The sequence below is a fragment of the Mastigoproctus giganteus genome, chromosome 8 (genome assembly GCF_048544385.1).
Source record: "Mastigoproctus giganteus isolate SK-2022 chromosome 8, ASM4854438v1, whole genome shotgun sequence".
In the NCBI taxonomy this organism is placed as follows: Eukaryota; Metazoa; Arthropoda; class Arachnida; order Uropygi; family Thelyphonidae; genus Mastigoproctus; species Mastigoproctus giganteus.
The window spans coordinates 39,985,684-40,011,721 of NC_143582.1; the positions used below are offsets into that span (position 1 = coordinate 39,985,684).

General features: G+C 36.9%; 1 protein-coding gene across 1 annotated transcript in view; it reads left to right on the forward strand.

Annotated features, from left to right (window-relative positions):
- c12.2 (von Willebrand factor A domain-containing protein c12.2) overlaps nucleotides 1–26,038 on the forward strand; it is a 574,487-nt gene that overhangs the window by 33,886 nt on the left and 514,563 nt on the right. Inside the window, exon 5 of the mRNA XM_090380213.1 lies at nucleotides 16,537–16,611. Coding sequence (XP_090236339.1) covers nucleotides 16,537–16,611 — 75 coding nt within the window. The remainder of the gene's footprint in view (nucleotides 1–16,536; nucleotides 16,612–26,038) is intronic.

Here is a 26,038-nt window from a genome sequence, read left to right on the forward strand (position 1 = left end):
TTATTCCCTTGTATAAGGCAATGGTCAGGCCACACCTAGAGTACTGTATACAGGTCTGGAGGCCACATTTCAAGAAGGATGTAGTGCTGCTGGAACGAGTATAAAGAAGGGCAACAAGATTAGTGAATGGAACAAAGGGGTGCTCTTACGAAGAAAGGCTTAAGTTTTGCAAATTACAGTGTCTGGAGACTAGGCACCAGCGAGGTGATCTGATAGAGGTGTATAAAGCCTTGAATGGTTTGAGCATGCTCAATGCTGATGGGATTTTTCCTCTAGCTCAGAATAATCACCTGAGAGGGCATAAATTCAAATTGAAGAAAGACAGATGTAGGATAGATGTGCGGAAATTTGCCTTTAGCCAGAGGGTGGTTGGTTGGTGGAACAGACTTCCATCCCTTGTAGTGGAGGTTGATAGCCTAAATAAGTTTAAGGCTCAGCTGGACAGGTATCTTGAACGAACAGAGGGGTGAAGTGGAAGTGGGGGTTTTTTTTTTTTTTTGGCTGATGCTGCATAAGCTTGCTTTCTTGCATCGAATGCCTCTACTAATGCTAATGACATATTGCTTCCCATCCGAGCCATGCAGGTTGAATTTCAATTCGCCAGAAAAGATGACAGTGTCCGATTGCTCTTTTGTCTATGAAATGCATTTTAGCCCAAGCAAGTCACTTCTTCCTCATTTGTTGGGTCAACAAAGGCTTCTTCTTGAGCTGATAGACATGAAGATCACATTCCAAAAGCTATCTTTGGATAGTTCGTGCACTTGTTTCAACACCAGAAGCCATCTGAAAGTCTAGTTTTAGATCAGGAGCACTAGCATGGTGATTGCAAAGGCATAGCCATTTCAAATATCGATCTTGGGGAGGCGTAGTTGCTCTCTTACGGCTTGATCCAGGTCTTCTCGTCACATTACCGGTTTCACGCTTTAATTTCAGCACCTGGGATACTGTTGACTGGTGGCAGCCTATTTTATCAGTGATAGCACATGTAGAAACCCTGTTTGGGACAGAGCAACAGCTACACTTTTTTTTTTTCTTGGTGTCAACTGAATAACTATGGAGCCATGCACCTCCGCAAAACAGGATACTAATGAGTGTGTATACCTTCTAATGCTGTATTTATAGAAACAGCTGATGCAGTACCTTGCAATTACTGTCTGATGGAATAGAAGCACTATCTGATGCAATACCTTTGCTTTGCAACAAACAAAATGACTGTAATCAAACAGTATCTTATACGTTTTACTACAAATTACTTTTTTAAGGTGATGCAGTTTATTTGTCTGTCACTGTATCTTCAGTATCTATACAGGTGTGGAGACCTCATCTTGCAGTAAGAGTACAAGGAGGGAATAAGTGGTGAATGCAGAGAGACAGTATTACAGCAATTCTAAATCTGGACAGTATTACATCAATTCTAAATTGTAAATCTGGAGAGCTGTCAGCTCTCCAGATTTACAATAGAGACATTATCTTTTTGAATCCTTCTCCTTCTTATCGCCTTAACTTAGTTTTTCCTCTGTCTTTTTCATTAAAAAAATAGTAAACGTAAAATTTGGAATTTTTAAATTTTCTGTGAATTTTTACTTTATTTTGTACTTTTTTTTTTCTCTCTGCTTAACAAATTGCCATTATGTGTTGCTAGTCTACATTTCATGAAATATGTGGCAGGCACGAGATGATGTTACGTACAGAGTATAAGCTTTACTCTACGTTAGCATTAGTAGTGACAAATGATGCAAGGAAGCAAACCTATACAACATCACCAAAAAAAAAAAAAATACTTCCTTCCATTTCACCTATTTATTCCCTGGAACACTTTTTTCTAGTTCTTCCTTGAATTTATTTAAGCGATCAACTTCCACAACAACAGGTGGAAGTTTGTTCCAGCAATCAACCACCCACTGGCTAAAGCCAAAGTTCCACACATCTATTTTGCAACCGTCCTTCCTTAGTTTGAATTTGTGTACCCTCATGTGTTTAGTCTGAGCAACAGGAAGAATTCCATCAGCATTGAGCCTGTTCAGTCCATTCAAAGCCTTAAATACCTCAGTCAGGTCAGCTTGCAGGTGACTAGTCTCCAGATGCTGCAGTTTGCAGAACTGAAGCCTTTCTTGGTAAAAGCACCCCATTGTTGCCCTCACTAATTTTGTTGCCTTCTGTGTACTTGTTCCAGCAGTTCTACATCCTTTCTAAAATGAGGCATCTAGACCTGCATGCAGTACTCAAGAAATGGCCTGACTATTGCCTTATACAATGGGATAATCACCTCCTTATCCCTGCTATCAAAATTTTTGCATATTATTGACAAAACCCCATGAGCTGTTTATAGCGAGACCCTCTGTATTGGGCAGCTTGTCTGCATTGCTCAAAGAACGTCATAGCTGACTACACAATTACCCCTGGTGTTTTTCAGTTTCCACTACTCTGATTGTAGTACCACAGAGTTGGCATGTTACTCTGAGGTTATTGCTACCCATATGCAGTACTTTGAACTTCTCAATGTTAAACTTCAATTGCCATTATTTAGCCCATCTGCTTAACTTTTCTAGATCCTGTTGTAGTAGCATATCATCATTCCCATCATCAACCACTTTGTCAACCTTTGTATCTTCTACAAATTTGGACATCTACCCCAGGGGCTCACATCTGGTGAGTATGGGCTTGGCACACCCAGGGTCCCGAGCTGGATATCATCATTCTTCTCTTTCTTGGTGATTCCCTACTACTTCTCTCTATCTCTTAGGGTAACTCAGGAATTTTTTTTTTTTTGGCTGGTGCAGCATAAGCCTCAGGCTTCCTTGCACCATATAGCTAATAATAATAATAATAATAATAATTAAACCTGATATGCCTTCATCAGTATCATTGATAAATATAGACAACAACAACAACGGGCCTAACACTGAAACCGGGGGGATACCACTAATAACATTAGTCCCCAAAGAACAATATTCATCGATTACCAATTTCTTTCTTCTTCTACTCAACCATCCCTTTATCCATAGTAGCAAATTTCCCTTAATGCTACATAGTTCCAATTTCTACAGCAGTCTTTTATATGCAATAGTATCAAAAGCTTTCTTGAAATCCAAGTATATGATATCAAAATTATTTTTTGCATTCAGTTTCTTTGTGACCACATAGTAGTATCCAATCCAGTTGGTCAAACAAGATTTCCTCTTAACAAACCCATGCTGTGTCTGAAGTATATTTCTGCACCAGTAAAATCAAAATCAATCATTCATTTAATCTGAAGTATAATTGTGTTCTTGTCTGGATGTTCCTGCACTTCTTTTACCGGCGCCTCCGTAGCCAGGTGGGAAGGAGCAGCAGTGCGTAGCACACGCTTCTTGATTAGACCGGGGTTCGAGCCCGTCACCACCAAATACGGAGGATGCGGAAAGGTCAGGGAATGACCACCGCATATCCCGGAGCAATATGGTCTTAGTTGCTAATGCTCCTAAAAACCAAAAAAACAACAACAACTTCTTTTACCAGTGACGCTATTATTTTCCCTGGAACAGAAATTGAACTAACAAGTCTGTAATTACTCGTGTCACCCTTTGATTCCCCCCTCCCCTTATGAATTGGGGATACATTTGCACATCACCAGTCCACCGGGAACTCCCTGAATCCAAGGATGCTCTCTTAATTATGGCTAAGGGTTTGCTTACTTCCTTTGTTGCCGCCCTTAGTATAATTGTACAGATCCTATCCAACCCAATTACTTTTCTTATGTTTAACTTTAACAATTTCTCTTCCCCTTTCATCCCTGTTCTTATAAAATCAGTTTGTTCTCTGTTAGAGTTTGGTAAACTTCTGGCATCCCCCTCCCTAAAGAATTTTTGAAGTATAAATATAGATGCAAAATATTCATTCAGTTTATCACCTGTCTGATCAGAATCATCAACAGTCAAACCATTGAAATCAGATGGATTAATTTGATTAATTTGATCCCCTTCCTTCTAGTGTTTACTTAAGTAAAGAAGTCTTTGCTGTTTTCTTTGTATCCTTTGCCAAAGATTTCTCATAGTCCACCTTTGCTTGCCTAACCTCCTTTTTGACTTGATTCAGACTAGTTTATATTTACCAAAAGCCTCTGTGCTGCCTGATAACTTATATGCATCCTGTGCATTTTTCTTCTCTGCCATGAGTCTTATCAGTTCATCTGATATCCATTTAGACCTATACCTTGAAGAGTAGTTCTGAGTTGACATGAAAAGTTTTTAATTATTCATTAATTATTGAATGTCTAGTTTTTAGACATTTAATTATTCATTAATTATTGAATGTCTAGTTTTTAGACATTCAATAATTAATTCCTTGAATGCTTCCCATTTAGAATTTGATGACGGTAACATCATCAGTTGGTCCCAGTGTATAGAATTTAAAAACTGTCTGAGACCACTGTATTTAATTTTATGAAAGCAAAAACCCTTTCCTTTACCATTGATGGTGGTTACATTTTAAAGTAAACCCCAAATAATTGCACTGTAATCACTACAACCCTGTGGGTTTTTTCCTGCAGATTCTTTATGCATGAATAATCACTGCTAATAATCAGATCAAGAGTATTACTTCCTGCTCTTGCTTCTCTGACATGCTGCAATAAAAAAAGAGTCATCCAACGAGCCCACAAGATTCTTGCTAGTCTGTGAATGACCAACCCACAAGTTCTAGTCAATATCTAGAAAGTTAAAATCCACCACCGTAAGACATTCTGATTTACTGGCCCACTCTATTTCTCTCTACAGTTGTTTGTTGTACTCATAAGGGTCATTAGGCCTATAATACACTCTTACTGTCATTTTTTGCTTTTATAGTGTTTGTCACACCAAACTGACTTAATATTGCGCTGGTCACGCATGTCAACTGGATGCACTGCCTTAGATTTTATGGGCTTCTTAACTAAGAGCACAATTCCTCTCACCCCCCTTCCCAGTCCTGTCTGTTCTTTCTGTATACATTGTACTCCCCATATTCAAATTCTGCATCCCTTATATCTGAGTGATGCCATGTCTCTGATATCCCTATGTGTGCTGCATTTGATGACTGACCAGCATTTCAAGTTCATTAAATTTATTTACTATAATTCTAGCATTTGTATACATGGGTATACATGCAGCTGTTCTTATTCTTAGTTACCCTAACACAGCCCTTGTATTTATTTGTTTCATGATGACTCCTAGCAGTTCTTGAAATACCCAGCTTCTTGCTTTCAAGGCTGCTGCTTATTCCGATCACTTTCAAGAATCACTTTCACTTCTGCCTGCAGCTATTGTTAATCTATTATTCTGCGTATCCCTCCCAAAGATGTTAGTCTATTATATAGTTGGATCTATTATACCAATTTTTTTGTTCTATATGCTATATGTAGCATGAAGCTAAATTTGATTTATCAGTGTCCTTCAGTAAGATGCCAAAGAAATACAATGTAGGTTTAAGAAGACCTATATGCAAGATTTTCTTTGTATTTTAAAATCTGGAAGAGGTAACGTGTTTGCATTGTGTGTCATATGTATATGATTCTTCAGTTTCTTGTGGTGGAAACATGATGTAATCAGACATTTGCAAACAAATGAGCAAAGAGTGATGTGCAGTGTATGGAAAGAAATGCAAAATTGATGTAGAATTTCAAACTGAAGGTGATGTCTTCAGTGCTGTTTTTATGCTCATTTGTTTATTTCCATTTCTCTTATTTATATTCATTTATCCTATAATTCTAACCGGTACCTGTTATTAGTTGTGTGGTGTGATGAAGCTTTGCTGTCCCAACAAAAAAAAATAACAGTGAAAATTTCATCCTTATCCATTTTACTTTTCCTCTCAGAGCCTTGTACACCTCAATCAGGTCTCTTCTAAGGTGCCTAGTTACCAAACATTGTAACACATATTTGAAGTCTTTCCTGGTATGGATGCCCTTTTTCCACTCTCACTGGTTGCATTGCCCATCTTTGGAGCCTTCCAAGAAGCTCTGTGCCCTTTTTAGGTGCAGTTTCCAAACTTAAAGTATAACAAGTACAGTCTTACAATTTACTTTATACAGTTGAATTATTACCTATTTGTACAAGCAAATGTTCAATAAATCATCAATATGACACCACGGGCCTTTCTTGCCTCCTTTTTTGCTGCTCAGAGAACTTCGTGTCCAATTGTGTTTTAACTCCCAAATTCCTTTCTTCCTCTGCTGTTTTTAATTTAACTTCACCAAGTGTATAAGTCATTTTGGGGGTGCTATTCCCCAAGTGTAAGTCCTTGCATTTTGCCACATCAAAAGATAACTGCTGCTTTCCTAAACATTGTTGAGGTCTATCTAAGGTGTCTTGAAGAAGGGCTGCTTGGTGCTCATTGCTAGCTACTCTACTGAACTTGATGTCATGCCCTGTGTCCCTCTGCTGATGTCATTAATGAAAACCAAAAATAACAATGGTCCCTGTACTGATCCTTGGGGAACTCCACTTCTTACATTAGCCCAATCTGTATAGTAACCATTAATCACAACCCTTTGCCTGGCAGCCATCCTGTGATCCATTTAAGGATTTTTCCCTGTTTTGTTTATTAATGTTTTATATTAATATTAAACAAATTATTATTAACATATTTTGTTTTTATAATGTGTATATTTGTACTAACTAGAGAAAAAAAAATTCAATGAAAATTTCAATTGAAATTTTTGGGAAGAATAAAAGTGCCTGCTTAGGTTAAAATTTAAAAAGAAACCATGTAAACATTTATTTTAGGATTAAGTTATTTTACTCTGCTTGGTTATCAGTAATTTAATGCTCAGTTAATGTATGCAGTGCATTCTTGGAAAACTGTATATTAACTAAATGTAAGCCAACTGAACATTAAATTCCTATATAAAGCAATATAACTTGCTGAGAATCCCAAAGATTTGTTAATAATTTTTTAATGAAATATGAATAAATAAAATTACTGTACATACCTGATAAACTAATTTTGTTTGAAAAATTCATTCAAAGAAAGCTTTTTCATCATAAAGAATCTTATAGCAAACAGTGACATTACAAAGGCATTTGACATTGCTTCTTCTTTCAACGTTAGGATCGATATCCTCTGTGACTCCTATTATCTTTTCCACCTTCATCATGATTTATCTTAAATGTTGGAGATTTCATTATCACTATCATTCTTTTCTCTATTTGACTCAATCAGATTGCTGTTCATGAGGTCTTCTCTGTGAGACTAGCAACTCATTCCATCTTCAGTATCCACTTCTGGATTAAGGTGATTTGCCATGTTTAAAATTTCCTTTGTGACATTTTCATTAGATTTTTTTGGAAATCTTTATGCTCATAGATAAACCATGGGCAAAATTTTCTATAAAAATCCTTCATAGTGGATTGCATATCTTTCTATCTTGTAGCAATGTTTCTCACTGGCATAAGAATATTATACTCTTCCTAAACTGCATAACAATTGTTGCTTCCTTCCTGTCAATACAGAAGCGGCCCCAGGTCTATCAGCATCCTGTGTGAGATTTTTTGGTGCACCCTCTCTGACTTGAAATTTTCAACAAATCAGTGAATTTTTGGGGCACCTCGCACTCCTAAATTTTGCCTCCCTGTTTGGGGGAACCGCTCCATCGTGCCTTAAGCCAGCCCTGTGTCAATAGCAGCTGTAGTCTGAGGCATGTTTCCTTTCAGTAATACTGCTTAAAGGTGAAAATGACCCCTTGATCCATAAACTTTTCTTTTTCACCCCCACCAATTCCAGGAGTACCCTCATTTTGTTTTCTATTTTGACTCATATGAACTACATGGTAAAAAGTACTTCTGGAAGTTATCATTCCACTAAAACTATGAAAACTGAGAATGCACAATCAGAACAGCAACATTCTTGAGGCCATCAAGACTATACCAAAAGCGCATGGTTTGTTTCATTTTATAAGTCCAAATGTGAAACTAAAACCTTTTAGTTTTTCTTTTGAACTTATAAAATACATTAGCTTCTGATCTCTTAAATAAATTAATTAATTTTCTATTCATATGCAGGATGATCACAAAAATCAGGAGTTTATAATTATCCTGGTCATAGTGTGCCAAAGATGCAGAATTGTATGTAACTATATATATATATATATATATATATATATATATATATATATATCAGACAAAAAGGGTCTCCCAATAGACTCTGTTATTATGGTAGGAGACTTTAATGCAAAAAGTCCCACTTGGGGATCACCTGTCCTGGATGAAAAGGGACAGCAGGTAGAAGATATCCTAATTGATCTACGTCTGATCATATTAAATAACAAGCAAAATACCTACTTATCAAGAACTACTGGCACGGAATCTGCCCTTGATCTCACAGCAGTCAGCTATCATATCTCAAGCCTTTGCAGCTGGAGAATCTTGAATAGTGCCATGAGTGATCATCGCCCCATTATAACCACACTTAAATTTCAAGTGGAGGAAGTTGACCAGAAAAAGAGATCATGGAACTTCAGAAAAGCAGATTGGACAGGTTTTACACAGTTACTGGACAAACTATGCTTAAATGAGCCTCGAACTGAATGTCTGGAAGAAAAGACTTCAAACCTTACAAAGAACATCACAATTGCGGCCAAGAGGTTCATACCCAGAGGTAAAAGGAAAAAACAGTGGGTCCCTTATTGGAAAGATCTCAACATTGATTCTTTGATTAAAGAAAGGGACCATTTAAACGAACTAGTAAAGACCAACAACACAAGCCTAAACAGAAACAGGCTTGCCGAAGCTACAAGAAAGGTAGAGGAAGAGATAGCAAAGGGTAAGAGTAAAAAATGGGCAGAATTTTGCAACAGCTTAGACCCAAGGAAAGATGCAAAGTATTGGAAAGTCGTCGGAGCCCTAAATAAATGCTCTTCTAGTACAACAGATCAGAATTCAAACATCATTAACTCTTCTGGTTCTGATGCAGATACAAACAAAGCGGCAGCAAATATGCTAGCAACACACTACTCCAACATCAGTAAATTATCCTTCAATAGGGAAGACAAGAAATTGAACAGAAGAGTTAGAAGACTTCTGACAGAGGCAAGAGGATACAAAAATGATGATATCTTTACTCAGGCTATAACTTGCCAAGAGCTTAAGACAGCGATCAGGAACATTGATGCAAGAAAATCTCCAGCAGTGATCTAATTTTTGGGGAGATGGTCAAGCACTTTGGAGAAACCGCTACAAAATGCTTACTGGAAATAATAAACATAACTTGGCAAAAGGGAAAACTCCCCAAGGCATGGAAAACCTCAATCATTGTCCCCTTACTTAAGCCGGGGAAATCGCCCACCGAGTGTAAACATTACAGACCCATTGCACTCACTAGTATTCTCTGCAAAATCACGGAACGTATAATACATTCTAGAATTATGAATGAACTCACAAAAACGAAAATATTAAATTTCTACCAAACAGCTTACAAGAAACAACATGCCACAGAAGATCAACTCTTTTATCTATGTCAGTCAATCATAGACGGCTTGCAAGAAAACCCTTCAAAAAAGACTATTGCTGTCTTCCTCGACATGACATCGGCCTTTGACACAGTCTGGAGAAAGAAATTAATTGAAATAGCATACAAACATGGTATAAAGGGTAACGCCCTAATATGGATTGCAGACTTTCTAAGAGACAGAAAGATCAGAGTAAGATATAATGGGGCCTACTCCAGGGACAGAAGAACATGGCAGGGAGTCCCGCAAGGCTCTGTTCTCAGTCCCCTGCTCTTCCTGCTATACACTAATAACGTCCATCAACATATAGACGAAGACACCAAGATTGCATGCTATGCAGATGACATAGCAATATGGCATACCAGCAGAGACATGGCAAAATCAGAAATATCCATAAACAGATCACTAAAAGGAATTGTGGACTGGGCAAGAAAACTGAAATTACAGATAAATCCCCATAAAACTAACCACACAGTTTTTACCACAGACAGAAGCCGCAGAAAGAACTTTAACCCAGCTATCGCTATAGACGGCGTGCCCACTTCAAAAATGGATAACCCAAAATATCTGGGTATAACCCTCGACACAGAACTATGTTTCACCAAACACATTGAAAACAGCTCCAACAGAGCACTGAAGAAGTTAAACATCCTAAAAAGCTTATGTGGTACGAACTGGGGAGCAAATCCGAAAACACTTAAAACAACTTATACTTCACTTATCAGGGCTAATTTGGAATATGCAGCACCAATATGGGCGCATGCTTCTGAGTCTGCACTTGGAAAACTGGACAGGATCCAAGCAAGAGCAGCCAAAATAATCATCGGGGCTGTTTCGTCTACGAACAACACCAAAGCAGAGTGGGAATGCGGCCTTCAGACACTCAATCAAAGAAGAAGATATCACACAATTAAATTCACTAATAAGGCTAACAGCAGAGACATTGATCATATCTCCCGTAGGACCTTTATAAATTGGAACTGCAGGTCAAGACTCAAAAGGTCATCTACCATGAAATACGATAAGGAAATCAGAGAAAGTCTTGATCTTGAACTCACAAAATATGACATACTTCAAGAGCCTACCTTACCATCTTGCATCCCCCAAAATACCACAATAAATTTGGATCTCGTGGAACACTGTACAAAAAAAGAAATCGAGACCATTGTCAAAGCTATAGGAATCAAAACAATTGAGATTTATTCGAGGCATGACTTAGTACAGATGTATACCGATGGATCCTCTGACGAGACTATCCTCAAGGGCGGAGCAGGCATACACACCACCCTGACAAATACTACAAAAATGCAACAAAGCATAGGTGCAGGCAGCATCGCCTCTAACTTTACATGTGAGCTAAGGGCAATCCTTGAGGCCCTAAATAGTTATATTTCACTAAGAGACATAGACAGAGCCAGAGGGCTTGTAATCTTCTGCGACTCAAGAGCGGCCCTGCTGGCAATAAAACATGGACGCACAGGACTCACACAGGACATTCACCGACATTTGGAGACAGTTCGTCAATTGGGAAAGAGCTGCACACTACAGTGGATGCCTGCGCATGTGGGTATAGAAGGAAATGAGGCGGCCGATAAACTGGCAAAAGAGGCAAGAAACTTAAATCACAACACCTCAAAAATCATAACTCTAGATGATGCTAATGCCATCGCCAGACACAGACTCAGACAGAAACATATAGAAACTGATCACCAAATCTGCGAGATTAATGCAAATAGGAACATCACTAAGACCATTGCCAGACTGAGAACCCGACACATGGCAGGTATGAAAATTGGTGCGGATGGTACCAGAACTTATAAACTTTGCAGAAACTGTCCGAAAGAACAGCTTACTCTGGAACACATCTTCAGCTGTCCTGCAATTCAGGCGACTTTGCAAAGCATGGACGAATCCCCTTTTCAGGGAGAACTTTATAACGAAAAGATCGTGGACTTAGCTAAAGCAGTGATATCAGCGCATGGTTCAATTTGACTTCAAATGGACACGACACCAACCAACCAACCAGACAAAAAGGGTATTAGTATGAATTGTATGTATTATTGGATGCACATTTACTGGATGTATGGTAACCAAGCATTAGGTATTTAATAGTATTCCAGCACAAACAAAAAATGATGCACAGTAATATTGTAGACTTTAAATCATGGCATTTGAAAATCAATCTATATAACAATTTAGGCTAAAAAATAAAGGTAAAACTCCAGATTAGGGTACCCCATCCAACATGGTGGCTAGCAAAACAGTGGAAAAGTAGTGATTGACAAGTTGACTCTGCCCACTCCTTGCCCATTATCCTCCTAGGTTGATATGCCTAGGATGTTTTCTCCCCACTTGCCACTGTTTTTCAATTGTGAACTCATTTTCCGATTCAAAACTAGTGGGATGGGGGATAAACACCCTATCTAAGCTAAGCACCCCCCCACCTCGATGACACAAAACAATCAGAAAGAAAACACCTCCACAATTATCACCCAATCACAGAACTCCATCAATCACAGCACTGAGTGGGAGGCACCTTCACCTGTCAATCACCGCCATCTTTCCTCACTTTCATCGGCGTACCTTATACTAGACTGGACTGGAGTTCAGCCAAAATAAAATTTAAAAAAATTATTTCCAATACAAAATTGATAGTTTAATTTTATAATCAATAGTGTATCATTGAGCAAAAAAAAAAAAGAAGAAAAAAAAAAGACTTCTTTTAATTTAATTTTATTTTTATGATGGATCCTGTGTAAGCTTTGTTTCTTTGCATTGTCCAGTCCATTTTAATATGGATGATGATTATTCTGCCCGAGGGCAGGTCTTTAATCCTAGCAGTTCATACAGGTTATATGCAATGGTTTCCCATTGCTCTTTATGCCCATAAGTATGAGTCTGTAGTTGCATAGTTGCATGCATTCATGACTTGAACTCAAACCTTGAACTGAAAAGGCCTTTAGAAATTCCTTTGGTCTGAGACGGGACTTGAAATCAAATCTTTCTCAATGGATAGTACCAAGTGGCTAAACCAGAAGTTGCATCAGTTAGTGATTTCAACTCATTAGTTCTCAAATTGTGGGGAGGAGGGCATGAACTGATACATTCCTTTTAAGAGGTGGCTGTGAGTAAAAATGTTTTATTTCCAAAATCATGTGTGGCCAAGGTAAAGAAAGCCAACACAAGAACCACGGAAAACTTTGGGAAACTTTTACCGGTCAAAAGCATTTCCCACTACCGCAGCTTCTCCTTGCATTCTCATTAAACAGATGGTCCAGTGCCTTCTCATCAAACAGATGGTAGTGGCAGTAGAAGTTGATAACAATGTATTGATTAGTTTTTTTGATTATTAAAAGTGGATTATTGGAGTTCATGAGCGGGCTGAAATTTACTTATGGGTACGCCCTCCAGACTGCTTCAGTCTTAGGGTGTTTACCCCCCGATACGAAAACAACTTCTACAGACAGTGTGTGTTATCAGTAGTTGCTGTAGAAGTTGTTTTTGTATCGAGTTAAAACAGCGTGAAGGGGGGATAGACACCCTAAGACTTAAGCAGTCTAGAGGGTGTACCTCTAAGTAAATTTCAGCCGCAAAGGCTTTGTTACACTCATGAACTCCAATAATCTGCTTTTAATAATGAGAAAAAACTAATCGGTACATTGTTACCGACTTCTACTACCACTACCAATAGCATGCACCATCTGTTTACCAAGAATGCAGGGAGAAACTGCAGTACTGGGAAATGCGCTTGACTGCTAAAAGTTTCCCATGGTTCTTGTGCTGACTTTCTTTACCTTCGCCTCATATGTTTCCTAATATTTGTGAACGTAGTGTATATTGTTGGCCTCATGCATGTAAAAACAACTTCTTTAATGCTTATTAATAATGTAATGTTAAAAATTGTTTGAGATTTACATAAAACATTTAATTTTTTTGTAATGAAATGTATTCTTGGCAAATTTTATATGCTTTTTTTTTTTTTTGTTGAATATTGTGTTTCTTTCTCTATTATGAATGAAATTGTCTTCAGATGGCTTTGGTACACTCCAACCATAGTATTCAATGTTTCAAACAACCATCCATCTAACCATAAGACATCTTGGAGGATAAAGAGACTTCACTTGTTAGTCTAAATCTAAAGAAAATTTGCTTCATTATAGTTCATTGCTCAATTGTATTTACTGAAACCAGACAGTTCCTCTATTTTTTATGGAACACTGCTTCATACAAACTCTAGAAGGAAGGGGATGAATCAGATTTGTCCCCTTGATATCGATGGTTCGACTGTTGATGATCCTGCTCAGATAGCTGATAATCTGAATGAGTATTTTGCATCTACATTCACACGAGGAGTTATTAAGGGAGGAAAATGCTGGAAGTTTATCAAACTGTAACAGGGTGCTTAATGATTTTGTAATAACTGAGAGCAAAGTGGAGGAGAAATTGTTGAATTTAAACATAAGAAAATCACCTGGGGTGGATGGGATCTATCCAGTTATATTTAAAGAGGCAGGAAAGGAAGTAAGCAAACCCTTACCATAATTATGAGAGCATCCATGGACTCAGGGGAAGTCCTCACAGACTGGAGATGTGCAAATGTATACTCAATTCACAAAAGGGGATCTAAGGGTGACACGAGTAATTACAGACTAGTTGGTTTAACTTCTGCTCCAGGGAAAATAATGGAGTCACTGGTTAAAGATGCATTGCAGGATCATCTAGACAAGGCTGCAGTATTAATTGAGACACAACATTGGTTTGTTAAGGGAAAGTCTTGTCTGACAAATTTTATTGGATACTATGATGTGATTACAAAGGAACTGGATGCAAAAAAATAATTTTGATATCATATACTTGGATTTCAGGAATGCTTTTGACACTGTTGCACATGAGAGACTACTGTACAAATTGGAGCAGCATGGTATTAAGGGTAAGTTGCTACAATAGATAAAAGGGTGGTTGAGTGGGAGAAGACAGATAGTGGTAATCAATGGATGCTGCTCTACGTGGATTAATGTTATTAGTGGAGTCCTCCAGGGTTTGGCATTGGGCCCACTGTTGTTTTGTATATTTATCAATGATATTGATGAAGGTATATCAGGCTTAATGTTGAAGTTTGCAGATGATACAAAGTTTGGCATGGTTGGTAATGAAAGTAATGGCAGTGTTCTACGACAACAGGATCTATAAAATTTGGGCAGATGGGCTGAGAAATGGCAACTGAAGTTTAACATTGACAAATGCAAAGTACTACATATAAGTAGAAATAACCCCAGAAAAATGTACCAACTGTGTGATACTGCACTTAGTGATAAAAAATATCTAGGAGTAATTGTGCAGTCAGATATGAAGTTTTTTTAGCAATGCAGACAGGCTGCCAGAGCACGTCATGGGGTATTGTCAGTGTTATACAGGAATTTTGCTAGTAAGGGAAAGTAGGCGATTATCCCTTTGTATAAGCAATGGTCAAGCTACACCTTGAGTACTGCATACAGGTCTGGAGGCCTCATTTTAGGTGGAATGTAGAGTTGCTTGAGCGTGTACAGTGAAGGGAACAAAGGGGTTCTCTTACCAAGAAAGGCTTAAGTTCTGCAAATTGTAGCAGCTGGAGACTAGGCACCTGCAAGGTGATCTGTTTGAGGTGTATAAGGCCTTGAATGGATTGAGCACACTAAATTCTGATGGGATTCTTCTGGTTGCTCAGATTATGAACCTGAGGGGGCATAAATTCAAATTGAGGAAAGACAGTTGTAGAATAGATGTACGGAAATTTGCCTTTAGCCAACTGTTGTTGTGATAGTTGATAGCTTAAATAAATTTAAGGAGGAACTGGACAAACTTTTAGAGGGAATGGATGTGTGAAATTGTTTTTTTTGACTGGTGCTACATAAGCTCATCACTTGCTTTCTTGCATCGCATGCCTCCCTTACTACTACTTACTACCTGGAGTATAAAGAAAAATTTAATTTTTTTCTATTACATGAATATAAAATCAAGTAATCGCTGTAGAAATCTGAGTTCTGAATGAAAAGTATAATTTTATCTGGCATGCACAGAGAATGACAGAAGTGTATTAATTGCAACTCTTAAAAGTAAAGAAACAAACAATAAATAAATAAATACAATAGAACCATTGAAATCTGGTAATTGTGAAACCAGACCCAGACCAGTGCTCAATTTTGGAATGAAAGCTTATCAGCAGTTTTGTCACCTATCTATCCCTGCACTTTGTTTTTATTGTGCTGCTATACATATATATTTTATTGTGCTTTACATATATATGTATAGCACAATAAAAACAGTGTATGATAATTATGCTATAGCATAATTACTTAATATTTATGATATGTGGTATATATCATATGTATTAAATAAATCAGTGAATGTATTAAATAAAGAATGCATTAATGATTCTAAAATAAAAAAAAAAAATTTTTTTTGTCATGCATATGTCCATTGTATCATCATGCATGGAAATATCATTCAACTTATGGACTCGCCTCTGAGAAATGCAGTGTTTGTATATTGGGGTAGTGGTTTCATCTCCCACCAATTTGGTAAGGAGAAGTTGACATTAAATTTAACAATATACACAGAGTGTTTTGTCTTTTTATTGAACAATACATACAGGGTCTAACGTGTGGACTTCGCATTCAGAGTCAATTCTGGATCTGAAAAAAAATGAAAAAAGTTTATATAAACATATCTGATTCTGGAAAGTTGTGGTTCTGTGGCTGTTTGAATTTAAAAAATGGTTGTTTTTTTTTTAATGATGAGAAAAGTAATAAAATAATAAATAAGAATAAACAGACACATACCTAGTAAAATATTTATTCTTACTAGGTACATGTTTGCTTCATCTTATTTTTTTTAGTATTTTATTTTATTTTACCATTTCCATTGAAAATCATTACCATTTCCTGAAAGTGTGGTCCACATATTATGAAGCCTTTATATATCAAGATAAATATATTATTTAAACAGTATGTTTGTAAGTTTTCATTATTTTGATATTTATCTGGATAGATTGAACAAAAAAAATATATGATTTAACATTTAAATGAAATGTTTTGTAGGACCAGCTTCATCAAGATATTTTCCTCATTGGAATGCCTGGGCCCTTAAGAAGAAGAATAGCATTTCAATATTTGGTAAGAAAGATATATCAGTGTATAAAAACCTCATACAAAATTGACATCTGCCATTGCTTAAATCAACATTTATGGAGATAAAGTTCACTAGTTACTTAACCAATAATTTTTGTAATTTCAAGAAAAAGATATAGAAATATTATTATTAATAATTATTAGTATTAATACTAGAGAAGTATACTTGAAAATAAGATGGACAGTCTGAGTTAAGTAGTGCAGGGCCGGCCACAAGCATATTCATCTGGTTCTGTCAAACAGGGCCTCACGCTCAAATGGTCGAAATAATAATATCCGCATTTCTGTCAACAAGCCTGCCATTGTCTTACCCACATTATCGTCACTTCAAGAGTGCTTGCATGAGTTGACTTGAAAATTGCTAGAAGTAGAGCACATGCTTCATTCTCAATCTGTATGTTTTGTTTGATATTGTATATACAGGGCTTTCCAATAGTAACGCTCGATTTTTGTAACGCAATAAAACAAATTGTGAGAGTGATAGTGATCTATATTTATTTTTATTATGAAGTATATGTGTTAACATTATGTTTTAAAAATTATATCAGATAAATGTCCGCCGCGGCTTTGTCTGGTTTGGTTAATCCTGGATACCCAATTGGTGATGACGTTATTGCATAAAAGTGGCTCAATTTCAGCAATAACGCGCCTAATGTTGGCCTTTCCGGACCAAAGTGTACACCATACCGTAACTTTTTCGGAATGTAGTGGGACCTCATGAATCTCCCGTGGGTTTTCGTCGCTCCAAATTCGGCAATTTTGCTTGTTAACAAAGCCACTTAACCAGAAATGAGCCTCGTCACTAAACATTATTTTTCGCCCAAAATCAGGATCGACCTCCAACTGCTCTAGCGCCCAATCAGCGAATGCATGCCGCTGCGCATGATCGTTGGGCTTTAGTTGTTGGGTTAATTGCACTTTATAAGGGTGAAGCCCTAAGTCCTTATGCAGGATTCGGCAAGTTGTCGTCGAAGACAGGCCAAGTTCTTGAGCCCAACGCGGAATGGACTGTTGCGGATTCTCACGCACACTTTCCCGGACTGCAGCAATATTTTCAACGGATCTTGCGTTTCGCTGACGTACAGGCACTTTCAGATTTGCCACAGACCCAGTTGCTTCGAATTTGTTTATTAAACGGCGAATTGCGGATTCTGAAGGAGGTTCGTCGACACCATAAACTGCACAGAGTGCACGAAACATTTGACGAATAGAACATTGGTTTTGATAATAATTTTTTACAATTTCAACTCGTTGCTCAGTCGTGTAACGCTCCATAATAAAATGCAGAGACTAACTGAATACGGCTACCAAAGATACCACCTGTGTGACTGTCGACTTCGTCATGCGCTGTTGCCAAACATCGAGCGTTACTATTGGAAAACCCTTTATATATAGGACATTATTTAAAAATGTAATTTTAATGTTATACTCACTTTTAATAATATTTGTATTGTTTGTTTGATGCATGCGATTGTGATGCATTTGGGTGATTGGTTCCTGTTATTATTTATTCATGTTCCTATTTTTATGAGATGACTGCAATTGCTAAATGATATTGTTGATAAATGTATTAATTATTATTCATATTAATATTTTTGTTCAGTATAATATAAAATTATTTAATTATTTCTTAGTTACTGTAAAATTTGAAAAAAAAAAAAAAAAAAATTTAAAAATCACTTTTATAAAAACACCCCATATAAGTTTTGCACGGGACCCCAGGGCCTGCAAGTAATTCTTGAAGTAATTCATAAAGGGAAATTCTCTGGATTTGCTCAATAAGTATGTATTTCTCCCTGTTGTGTTATGTGGTTATGGTACCTATCTTTGATGAAGTTTTTATTTCAAAATTAACTTTTTAACTATAGAAGGTTTCGTAATTATTGTAGTGTCAGAGTTCCAAACAAAAGTATCTATAACTAATGAATAATGCACTGTTTATTCAGTAATGAGGGAAGGGCTTGTAGTTAATGCTTTTTAAAAAGCATGGAAGAGTGGTGGGGAATAGCAATGCTGGAATCTCCAGTCTACTGATTTTTAAACAGTGATCTGGTAAGGAGAGGAAATAGTCACCTAGCTGAATTTTGAATTCAAATAGTGGTACTGTAGAGAGGAAGTGGACCGTTACATTTTCATTCAAGTGGTTTACAAAGCAACAGAAGGGAAGCCAAATTCCAGTAGTAGCAATTCTTAGTCAAAGGATCCAGCCATTTTCAGAAAAGAGGAGCATTTTAGTAGGAAACAGATCATAAGATCTGCTCAAAGTATATGTCATAGGAAAAATAACATTCATGTTTTGTTTTAAATTATAAAAATGTAGTTTGAAAAGAAGTAATAAATGCAATTTATTTCATTTCAGTTAAAACAATGGAAGGTTCTTTAATTTTTCTTAGGTCTTGGACATTTCAAATCTTGCTCTTCTGGCACCTCCGTAGCTAGGTGGGCAGGGGCAGCAGTGCGTAGCACACGCTTCTTGTTTAGACAGAGGTTCAAGCCCATGACCACCAAATACGGAGGATGCGGAAAGGTCAGGGAATGGCCACCGCATATCCCTGGAGCAATATGGCCTTAGTTGCTAATGCTCCTAAAAACCAAATAACAAACAACAATCTTGCTCTTCTGAGTTGTCATTGAAATTTGATCAATGAAAATGAACTGATCTTGCCCTTTGTAAACATTTTCACAAAATGACAACTCAGATTTAGCACTTCCTCTGAGTATCCTGTTATGTTTGGTTGCAAAGTTCTTGGTATAGATTTTAAGGTGGAGAAATGTCCATATTACAAATAGCAGTGCCCTACACTACATGCAGATCAACCTCTGAACACATGCTTTAGCATTAGCAAGGGCACATGATGCAAGAAAGCAAGCTTATATAGCATTAGCCAAAAAACACGCACATACACCTTTTGATGTCTTAATCTGCCTTTGATGTCTAACTAGCACTTCCAGCTCATAAAATTTATTAACTATATTCCTAGCATTGGTGTACATGCAAGTATACATGCACCTGTTTCTACTCTTAGTTACCCTGACACAGCCCATGTATTTACTTGGTCCACTATGACTCTCAGCAGTCCTGGAAATCCCCATTGGCTTGCTTTCCAGGCTGCTGCTCTATTGCATTTGCATTTCAATAGAAGCAGTGCAAGAATCACTTTAAACTCTGCCAGCAGCTACTGTTAATCTATTAGTCCGCATATCTCCCCAAGCTAGCAGTTTTATGACCCACTTAACTCTGCCTCGATAGCATCAGGAAATATTCTTGCACCCTTTCTATTTAAATGTCTCTCATCCCTGTAGAAGCAGTCTCTTCTGTTAACAAGCACAAATCAGGCTAATTCCTGCCTAACCTCCTAAATAAATATAAATATATAACAATGAGAAAAATTCTATCCCTTGAGCCTTGCACAATCTCTCCAGGGCCAAATTGATCGACAAGGCTCTCATCATGGGTGACATTCAAGTCAAGTGGACCCAATTTCATCATGGGTAACATTCAAGTTCGGGTGACACTCAAGTCAAGTGGACCCAATTTCATCATAGGTAACATTCAAGTTCGGGTGACACTCAAGTCAAGTGGACCCAATTTCGGTGAAGTCCAGATGGTCTGTGACAGCCAAATCCTCTGCTTGCACCTTCACGATGGTGGGACTGTTAGTAATGCTGGGTATAACCTCCATGCACAAGCACGTGGTGGGTGACCACCCAGGTGTGAACCAACGTAAGCAGGGGTCGAGGTGTGGTGCCCACACCACATGGAGGAATGCCGCCCCTCTGTGTTACCAGGCAGGACTAGGTGGTAGATAAGTCTCATCATCCGGTGCAATATCACCACTTTGCTTATTGGAGGCTTGAAGTGGTGAAATCCATGTTTAGTCTCCAGAGGTAAGTTCTGGTCAACCCTTCCCCATCTCTTCTATCATGCAGTATGATTGATGACTTTTGAGGTTATGATGAACATCGTGGTCAGATCCAATCTTCCTTACATTTTGAGGGTACAGCTCTAAAACGGTGTTCGCAGGCCGGCCACTAGTTAGTACACCAGACCGAACCTATTGGTAACTCTCTAGGAGGCCTCCAGATCAGCTAGTGTATAATCTTGCTACCTCTAATCTGCCAGATAGTGACTGGAGGGAGTCCGGGTAGTGTGTATGCGGGGGACATTGTCGAGGCCACGTTATGTCAAGGATCTGGGTATATTCTTACCATGTGTACGCCATATCCAAAAATTTCATTACTCCACACAGCATGTCCCACTCTCTTTTTCTTACTATTGAATACACCATGAATTGTCAAACTAATAGAGTAAGCTTATCTCCCAAACAGTTCCTAATTCATTTCACAAATATACGTGGTCTCAATTCTAATCTCAACGATGTCCATTTCCACTTGCAGTCTGCCAAACCCCATGTACTTTTTCTGACAGAATCTCAGTTATCAGTTGATTCAAATACTGCTCATCTTTCCATATTACAAATAGCAGTGCCCTGCACAAGTACCGCCTCAAAGGTGGTACTTATGCATATGTCTGTTCCGATATTCTCTGTCAGAGACTTGGAATCTCCTCTTTTCAATCTTCTCTGGCTTAAAATCTCTCTACCTCATTGTTTCAAATTCATCTGTTCTCTCTACCGTTCTTCCAACTCCATTAATCACTTGGAGCTCTTTGACTTCCTCTCTTTGTAACTTGACTTTCTCCTGTCCAACTTTCCTAACAGTGAGGTAATATTCCTTGGTGATTTTAATGTTCACAACTCCAGCTGGCTTCCTTTTTTCTAGTAACACCAACCCAGCTGGTCGAGATGCTTAGGCTTTTGCAATTACTAATGACCTTGCACAGATTGTTCATTTACCTACAAGAATACCGGACAATCTTAACCATACAGCCAACATGCTTGAACTTTTTCTCACAAACAACCCTTCTAAGTACACATTCATTCCTGTCGTGATCACAGGAATGAATTTTCATTCCTGTGATCACAACATACAGCCGAAAACTGTTGTCAGCTTCAGGAAGGAAAATCGTTTTGAATTTTTTCGTTAGATTCTTTTTAATTGCGTTAAATTGATTTTTAATTGTTTTAAATTGATTTGAATTGTGTTAAATTGGTTTTTAATTATTTAATTATTTATTTTTTACTCTAATGTAAGTTAGTCAATTTTTTCGTTTTAATTTCTGGATAGTATCATACGGAAGTGTTCTACTTACTATATTGAGGTATACTCCTCTTACTATTTTACAAATTTATTTAACTAATGTATTTAAATATATTATATTTATATAAACTAAAATAAAATATATGCCAGTAGCACGACAAGCCAGTAGAGTGAAAATGAACTTAACCAATAAAATAACAAAAAACAACAGTAAAATGGGGGAGGGGGAATAAAGAAGAGGGTACTGTTGACACAACGTTCCTAATATAATTTAGCAAATACAAGTCAATTCAAAAGAAATTTAGTGGTGCCCCCAGATGGCACCAGTTTCAGAAATATGTGAAATCTCACTAAGGTGGAAGCGTGAACTACCAACAATACGTGACCAAAAAAAAAATTTAGAAATGTAAATAATAATTAATAAAATGAAATAAAATAATTAATATATTTACATGGTAGTAGCATGACAATTTGCTAACGCTGCATCCATACTGCCATCTATAGCCTAATTTGTTTCTATATATTTTCAATTCAACTATTGTTTTGTCAGTGGCATGGTGTAGCCATGCGAGTAATAGGCTTCCTGTCTTATTATTTTTCACTGCATAAGGACCACCGCTATGCAAATCTATTGCATTGGCAATTTGATTTTAGTATCATTCTGTCGTTGCATGGATTTGTTTAGCATTCAAAATGCAGTGATTCCCTGACTATTATTGGCCTCGTAGTCCTCCGTCGAGATGGGCATAATGGTCAGTCTATTTTATTTTATTAATTATTATTTTCATTTCATTTGGTCACGTACCGTTGGTAATCCATGCCTCCCCCTTAGTGAGATTTCGTATAATTCGGAAATGTGTGCCATCTAGGGGTGCCACTAAATTTCTTTTGAATTGGCTTGTATTTTCTAAATTATATTAGGAATGTTGCTTCAACAGTACCCTCTTCTTCTTTATTCCCCTCCCCATTTTACTTTTATTTTTCGTTATTTTATTGGTTAAATCCATTTTCACTTTACTGGTTTGTCATGCTGCTGGCATGTATTTTATTTTAGTCTATTTTAGTTTATTATACCCAACATGTAGTGGTTTGTGCTTTTCTTCTGCCACTGATGTTAGCTTTTCTACTATTTTTTCTTATTTATTTTTTTTTACTACTTTTACTCTTTACCCCTCTATTTAATTTTTGGATTATATTATATTTATATTATATATGCAGTTGGACCTCTCTTTAACGAACTTCTTTTGATTTTTTTGATTGGTCATTACATTGAAAATAGGTTCCATATAATTAAGAAAATTTCCATATAATGAACTGATTTCAAGACACCTGGGCAATAGAGCTGATGCTGTAGAAAGCACGAATTAAGAGCTAAAGTGATTAATTCTTAATAGCATGAATTAAGAGCTAAAACATTCCACAATTTAGTGGTGCCCTTAAAATCTATACAGCCACCTCTACTGTACTGAGAAGTCACGCTGGTCAACTGCTGTCTTTGCCACAGTCATTGGCAGAGATTAAGGCTTATTCCCGACGCAGATATTGGCTCTGGTCCAGCTGTTTTATACTGTAAGCACCCTATTAGAGAATTAGGAGAGAGTGATTTTCCTTTATCCTGGAAATTCATCTGTTGTTTCACAGAAATGAGTCGATCACACCTTCACTAAATTTCACCTGTCTCAGTTTACACGGTAGGTACAACTCGTCCCTAAATCAGTTTTGTTTTAGCTGCTGTGCAAGCAACCTTACAATATCTAAGAGAAAAATCCTTGAGTGTAGTGTAAAAAGTGGAAGTGCTTAATAGTGTAAATTGGGGAGTTAAAGAAATCACTTTAAAATTTGGTATTCCTTCCAGTAGTGTGTCAACCATTCTGAAAAACTGTGTTTTGATTCTGAAACTGTTTGAGGAAACAAGATCCATATGGAAGCATGCGAAATTATACCTGTATGAAGATGTAGATGAAGTTGTTTTTAAGGGTGAAGTTGATTTGAGACCAAAAGATGCCGATATCATTAATAAAAGAAAAGGCTATAGAGTATGCATCTTTTCTAGAGCATAAAACATTCCAAGCCAGTTCTGGTTGACTGGACAGATTTAAAAGGTGTCATGGCCTACTTGAAAAAGTTGTTTCTGGTGAAAGTGGAGTCATGATTGAAGAAGACTGTACCCATGGAAATAAACAGTTTGGAAAAAAATTATGGAGGATTACGACCCCAAAGACATTCAACGTTGATGAAACATGTGTATTTTTTAAAATGTTTGCCGAACAAGACACTGACTTCTAAAGGTGGTAAAAATAGTAAGGAGAGAATTACAGTCTTGGTCGGTAATGAAAAACTAAAGCTTTTGGTAATAGGCAAAAGTCAGCAACCCCACTGTTTCAAAGGAGTAAAGTTAAGAGTTGGACTACAACTACAACAAAAAACTTGGATGACAAGTGAAATTTTGAACAGTGAATTTTAAACTTTGATAGAAAGATGATGAAGGAAACCAGAAAAATCATGTCAATTGTCGACATCTACCCACCTTCACTCGGTAATTTCAAAACTTACACGTGTGAAGCTTGTTTTCTTCCCTCCAAATACCTCATCTAAATTGCAGCCAATGGACCAAGGCATTATCAAGAATTTGAAAATGCACTACCAAAGGCACATACTTAAAAAAAATTACACTGAGAATAGAAACCAACCAACCTATAGATTTCCAGTTGTGCATATCAGTATGGCAAAAGTGTGGAGTCAAGGTGTGATAGAAACGGCGATTAAGAATTGTTTTGCAAAAGTAGATTTTGCTAAAATGCCAATTAACAGCAATGAGAGGGATAAACTACTACAAGATATTGAGCAATCTTGGGAAGAACTCCAAGCGAGAGGTTTGAGCAATGAAGAAATTGTTCTTGACAAATTTTTGGAGTTTATAATGATGTCATAGAGCTGAATATCCGAGTGACTCCAACATTTACGAATGTTGAATACTCTCCACGAATTCTTTGAATATGTGGAGAGTATTCAAAGAATTCAAAAAAATATCAACGATGAGTTGGATGAAAATGAGGGAAATATTAAACCTTCCAAACATGAAACGTTGGCAGCATTTGAAACTTTGTGTCGAGGCCTTCAGTGTAAAGAAAATATATTTGATTGTTTAAACAAATGTGAACATTTTTATGAATGATATACAGTAAAATCCTATGTACAACAAAAAGTAATCAAATATTTTACAAAATAATTCTTAAAAGTGTACTAATATATTGTGTGCATAATGTAAGTAGTCATTTCTTAATATGTATGTATTAATAAATTATTTGTTTTAAAATGTTGGAAAATTTATTCATTCCTAGTTATTTCTGCTTTATTTCCCATCCTTTATTATATTTCTGAATGCTGAACTACAGTATTTTTCATTGTTGAAAAGATCATATTTCTTTATAACGAAATTTCTGTTTAACGAATTTTTTCAAGCTAACAATAAATTTTGTTGTATAAAGGTCCTACCGTATCTATTTGTTACCTTCATTATTCTAATTTGTTCCACTGTTATTTGCTCTAATCATGTAGTCCTTTAGCAAGTGCCCCACTTTATCAAGTGACAGGCTTTTGTTTTATTTTGTTATTGACTTGGTTAGACTTGAGTGTGATGTCCTAAAACATCAGATTTCCAAACTCAAGGACCTGAAATTATTTGATTTTTCAATTAAAGTATGCATTGTTGCTTAACACGTTGGTGACAATGTGGTACATTACACATTTCGACTGTGGCCATTGTTGACCACCAGTGGTACACTTGTCAATCCACTTTCTATATAGCTAAAAATCTTGCAATTTATAACGAGATCCTCTATATTGGGCATACAGCTATAGCATAGGTACAAGTTGTTAGTTGTACCACTGGTAATGCACTCGTCTATAAATGTGGATGTCATAAGTTAATAAAACCAGTTAATAATAAAATAATAAAATAATGAAAAAATATATTTATTTTTGAAACAAATGCAGTTGTATTCTAAATAATGAGGTCAAAACTAATCAATAACATAAAAACCTTAGTAAGTATCTCAAAACTAATAGTTATTACTTATGTTTTTCATAAAAACACTGTAGGCACATAGTCAGCTTTCCTGGACAGTCTTCGCTAAATGTACAAACTAAGTATGGTACTACTACTTCTTGGCCTCTTCCTTGCAGGTTGTCAGTTTCCTTCAATTTCAGCATCATCTTCAGCCTCTGTATTTTCATTTTCAGTGTCCAACAA